The sequence below is a fragment of the Buceros rhinoceros genome, unplaced genomic scaffold (genome assembly GCF_000710305.1).
Source record: "Buceros rhinoceros silvestris isolate BGI_N320 unplaced genomic scaffold, ASM71030v1 scaffold20066, whole genome shotgun sequence".
Classification (NCBI taxonomy): Eukaryota; Metazoa; Chordata; class Aves; order Bucerotiformes; family Bucerotidae; genus Buceros; species Buceros rhinoceros.
Window position 1 is genome coordinate 1 of NW_010417151.1, and position 5,523 is coordinate 5,523.

A 5,523-nucleotide genomic window follows, 5' to 3' on the forward strand; every position below is an offset into this window, starting at 1 on the left:
CCAGCTCCGGTCACACACGTGCTTTTCTCTCCGGCTTGGGGCGGGGGGCAGCGCATCCACTCGCGGGACCGGGGAGTGCGGAGAGCTGCTCCCGAGCGCGGGCTGAGCGGCGCGGGAAGCGTACCGGGGGAGCGGTGAGCGTGCTGCACTGCTCCAGCCACTTCCCGCTGCCGTTCATTCATCTCCCGGCGCGATAGGTAAACAGCCTGCCTGGAACCCGGACTGTGCCAGGCTTGGTCGGGGGGAAGTTCCGATGAAAAAATACCTGCCACACGGCGACTCGGAAGTCTTCCTTGCTTGTAAACGTCCTTTCGAGCGTTCTTCTCGGTTTTTAGAAGGTGGCGCGTTCCTAGTTATGCAATTTCTGTCCTCTAAATCATTTAACATTCCTTCACATGCGTTGGTCTTAGCAAATACGGCTTACAGCTTTTTTATTAAATTGTTATTAATCCGTCATCATTGACTTATCATTTAAGTTAACTTGTAAAACTGCAGAGGGGAGCGTGAGCTGTGATTTCTAGGGGTAAACTCGCTTTGAGCGCCGTTCTGTCAAACTTTTCTGCACTTCAGCTGTGGTACGCCCTGGAAGTAGCTGAGGAAGCTTTAAGGCACTTTCATTTGTTTTTCAGAAAAAGAGCAACAGGAAGCAATTGAACACATTGATGAAGTACAGAATGAAATAGACAGGTAAATGTTAACAAACTTTTAAAATGTTTTAGTAGAAATTAAAATGGAACTTTCAAAAATAAAAATATTTAGTAAAGCAAGCACTCAGTAGTAGTTCTGCCTCTTTATCTCCACCAAGATATACCTGTGTTCTGACTGGGTTAGTTGTAAGAGGTATTTCTGTATGATAAAAATTGAAGTAGTATCCTGCTTCCTTGCTTATTTGTATATAATTAAAACAGTGTAACTTGAGTGTAAAATGCTAAATGAATTGTGATAGTTTTGATAATAGAGATTTACTTCTTACTGGTTTTACAAGCTGATGTATGTGCTGTGTTGTAGAAGTATTTTCATGTTTGTAAGCAGAACCAAAAACTTGGCTTTTATTATATTTCTTTTTGCTATTATATATTCATGTGCTCGTAGGATAATTGGTAGAGAGTATGCCTGCAACATTAGTTTCACAGGCCAAGACTCTGTGAGCTCTCTGTCGGTATTTGCCTGGGTCTTACCTCCACGCACAGTGTTCTACAAAGTCCGCAGGTGGCTGTTGAGGCTCTGGCTGTGGGAAGGTGTTGCAGTATCAGGGCTCTGCTGCTTTACAAACCAATGGAATGACATGCTTTGAGATTTTACTTGTGTGGGGTACAGAATTGCTTTGCTGTAGCTTGCTTGCTTCCCCAAGGTTGTAAAGAGCAGGTGATAGTGGTATGTGTTACCCATCTTTGTTGCCTTTTGCAAACAGAAATGTTTGAGATGTAAAATATTGCTTTGCTTTGCATAAATAAGGATCCATCCCTCACGTAATGCTGCAAAACATACCCTCTGCTCAGAAGGTCCCATTAAGGTCAGTGAGGTTGCTCCTAGTAGTGTGTTTCTTAATTGTTGTCACAGGTTTGTGCCTCATTTGCTGAATGTGGCAGACAAGTCTACTCAGACCTGTTCAGTTTTTAGTTAGTTACTGAGGCGCCTTGAAATTTCAGTTCTCCCTCCCATAGTTAACGTGGGTTTTTTCTGTTGCAGACTGAATGAACAAGCCAGTGAGGAAATTTTGAAAGTAGAACAGAAATACAACAAACTCCGCCAACCATTCTTCCAGAAGAGGTCAGAATTGATCGCCAAAATCCCAAATTTCTGGGTAACAACATTTGTCAACCACCCACAAGGTATATTCTTAATAGTCCTCTTTTTTTTCCTGTAAACTCAGTGTTTGTTTGCTTATGTGAGTGTCTCACAGCTCTGAGGGGTTTATTTCCTGCATTTGTTGACCAAAAGAACACCTCGTTCACCAAAATCTCATGTCCCTTTTCTTTCTCACTTTCCTTTGTTAATTGGACCCTTTTAAAGAAAAGGAAAAAAATGGATTCTAGTTTGTGTTTATTTTTCTAATTGGAGGTGAGCACCTTAGGACTCTTTAACAATAGACTTTCTGGGAGGACAAAGCAAGCCTGCTTAGCTTGGGCAAACTACATGTGTGAGAATGCTTCAGAGAGAAGGGTAGGTGCCTGCAGGCAGCCTCTGCTGCTTTTAAACACTGAACTACAACAAGCAAACGTAATGTTTTCTCCTCAGCAAATGCAAATCACACAAATGCTAATGGTTTTTGGGCTGGTAACTTGAAAAAAATGGGCTGCAAGAAGTTGGGTTGGACAGATGTGTTGCTTTTCAAATCTTAGTTGTTACCAATTTCCTGTATTTTACCTGCATGATACACTTCAGAGCTTTGTTAATGTCGGATCCCTAATTCTGTCTTAGTATCTGCACTGCTGGGAGAAGAAGATGAAGAAGCACTGCATTATTTGACCAGAGTTGAGGTGACAGAGTTTGAAGACATCAAATCAGGTTACAGAATAGATTTTGTAAGTGCTTTAAATAATTCCTTCCCGTGACACGTGTGTGGGGTGTTTTGGTGTAACTGCGTGTTGGGTTGTAGTTTGTAACGTAATCTCTTCAGTTACCCACTGAGCATCAGGGCTGACTTGGCATGGGTCTTTATGTTATGTGGGTTCTAAATCTTTGCTTTTAACTCTGCAGTATTTTGATGAGAATCCATACTTTGAAAATAAAGTTCTCTCCAAAGAGTTTCACCTGAATGAAAGTGGAGACCCCTCTTCAAAATCAACCGAGATCAAATGGAAATCTGGGAAGGTGTGTATCTGGGCAGCTGGGAGGGGTGGTTGCTGTGCTCTCTGATACCATCACTTTTTTTCCTTTTACCTCTACATTGATGGTGGCTTGTCCTCCCCTTTCTTTCCCTCTCAACCTGCTTTCCACCACTACAGAGATAGTTCAGGCCTGTCTTGCAGGGTTTGGAATACCCCATTTACAGAGAGATCGGTAGGGAGTCGAACACCACCATTGTAACAGTGGAAGTACAAGGATGACCAGATAGAGAGAGTAACAAGCATGTTAGCTTGCCTCTTTGGCGTGGATCTAGACTCTGTGTTTTGTTCTTTTCTTAAGATAACTATTAAATAAGGAATTCCCAGGACAGCAGGGTTTGGGGGATCCGAAAGGGGTCTGTGACTTCATTGTTGGTTGGTGGGTGTTTTTCTCTTTTTCCCTCAACTTCATTTCCAGACACCTTGTCTTTGCAGATGTTCCAGCTGTGCAGTACTGCGGGCGTGTCTTTAATTTGGACAGTACTCAAACGTAATGAATTTGTTGTAGTTAGTTTTTGTAAAAGTTGGGAGCACTTTCATGATACTCTCAAGATGTTGTAATGCATATTTAAAGTAGGACTGAGGGCTGCAGTTAAGTCACTGCTTGTTTTGTCACCCTCAGGTTGAGAAGAAAAGTTAAATCTTTTTTTCATTGAGAACTAGAACTTTTCCTCTTGTACGAGAAGTTCCAGTCCAAACTAGCCTGAATGATCTTTACAACATACACAAAATCAACGTGATTTCTGGTATTGTTCCTCATTAAACAGTCTAAACCTGTCCATGTTGTGATTCTAGCAAGAAAGGAAATACTGCAAGTTTGGAGTTACCAGATGATCAAAAAAAGAATGGATTTAGATAGCAGTAATTTTCAGTCTTGGCAAAAAGATTGTTGCAAACTTACTAAACTTCTGGAGTAAGGTGGTAGATACAGGACTGGCATGTTCTTGTGACCTTGTTTGTAGCAGCTTATGAGGGTTTGGGGGGTTTTTTCCTACTTAATACAAGGTACGGCCTGCAGACTTCAAAGCAGGAAATCGTAGGATAAGGCTGCTGGGCCGTTCTTTACCTCAGGTTAAAGACAGCTTGGAGGTGTAGAGACTGAGGTTTTTTTAAATTGTGTCTATGTAGTAGTTGTAGCATTTAACTACAATCACAGCTACTCTCAGAGCAGCATTTAGCCATTGTGAGATCTTTTCAGTTCAGTGTGTTGTTAAACTCGTCACATTGGTGCGTAAATACATATACAAGACGCTGTGAATTTTCAGTATTTCACTGGAGGTCATTATAAGAAACAGGCGGTTTTCATGTTTTCTCATGTTCGTGAGAAATGCAGGTGGCTGAGTGGTATCTTTTTATGTGAGTCATTTGTGTTCTTAAAGTATTCTCCCTGGAAGAGGGAGAAGTGACTTCTTGTGGTTGTATAGACAGGTACATTTCTAAATGGTGCTTATTAAAAAAGAGCCGTGTAAAGGCCCCTTCTTTAGGGACCTCCTTAACTTTCTTTTCAGGATCTGACAAAACGTTCAAGCCAGACACAGAACAAAGCCAGTAGGAAGAGGCAGCATGAAGAGCCAGAAAGCTTCTTTACCTGGTTCACTGACCACTCCGATGCAGGGGCTGACGAACTAGGAGAAGTCATCAAGGATGACATCTGGCCAAACCCCTTACAGTACTACTTGGTAAGGGCGGAGGCGCTGATCCATAGCCGTAACAGCACGGTGCAGGGGGGAGTGTGATCGCTGGAGTTCATGTTGCATATGTGTCTTTAAGGTTCCTGATATGGATGACGAAGAAGGGGAGGGAGAGGAGGATGATGATGATGACGAAGAGGAAGAAGGATTGGAGGATATTGATGAAGAAGGAGATGAAGATGAGGGGGAGGAAGATGAAGATGATGATGAGGGAGAGGAAGGAGAAGTGAGTAATCTTGCCCCTTACACCTTCCATCTCTGGAGTATTTTTTTTAAAGATCCCTCTCATAAATTTCTTTTGATTCTTGTACCCCAGAGGTGGAAACCATTGCTCCAAAGGTGGTTCTTTCCAGTACTGTCACTGGCAAGGTGTTTGGAGGGGAGAAGCAGAACTGTTGCTACCTTAACTTGTGGAGTGGTTTGAGTGCAGCACTAACTACGTTTTTGTATAAGAGACGGTGCAAATAAGTAGTTCTAGTAGATTTGCAAGGGAAGTGCTTTAGAAGAACAATGAGTGAGCGTTCTAGCCAGGCTTGATTTGTAAATAGCTTTTGTTGCTGCATCCAGTTCTGTCACCCTCCCACCTGTTGGTTTATTTCTGCTTATGGCCAGCTTCGCTGAGACTCTCTGTTGGGTTCAGGAATTAGGATTTCCTTTAGCAGCAAGTGGGATTCCAGAGACAGCCGTCAGGGTGTTTCGAATGTCTTTGTTTCTCGTAACTGGGTGTGTTGTGTCTGCATTTCAGCAGCAAAAACCTGCTGTATCGAGATGGGGCTGCTGTGGGCACCAGAGCACTGGGCTCTGTTATGTAACCTAGAATGCAGCTTCCGAAGGGGGAAGCATTTTTCTCTTTGGAGTTTAAAAAAAGGGGGGAAAAAAAAGATGACCCCTTCACTTTCTAAATGCTAAACTTGTATCAGTGTTTGGAGTGATTCTAAGTCAGGGTAGTTTTTCAAACCCAGTGTTTTTTCACAGGTGTTACTACTGCTTAGGGAAGAGGGAAA

General features: G+C 42.6%; 1 protein-coding gene across 1 annotated transcript in view; it reads left to right on the forward strand.

Moving 5' to 3' along the window:
* Positions 1-629: 629 nt before the first annotated feature.
* SET (SET nuclear proto-oncogene) overlaps positions 630-5,523 on the forward strand; it is a gene marked incomplete at its 5' end in the record, with an annotated part of 6,034 nt that continues 1,140 nt past the window's right edge. Inside the window, 6 exons of the mRNA XM_010138111.1 lie at positions 630-687; positions 1,690-1,832; positions 2,422-2,525; positions 2,701-2,814; positions 4,337-4,507; positions 4,599-4,745. Coding sequence (XP_010136413.1) covers positions 630-687; positions 1,690-1,832; positions 2,422-2,525; positions 2,701-2,814; positions 4,337-4,507; positions 4,599-4,745 — 737 coding nt within the window. The remainder of the gene's footprint in view (positions 688-1,689; positions 1,833-2,421; positions 2,526-2,700; positions 2,815-4,336; positions 4,508-4,598; positions 4,746-5,523) is intronic.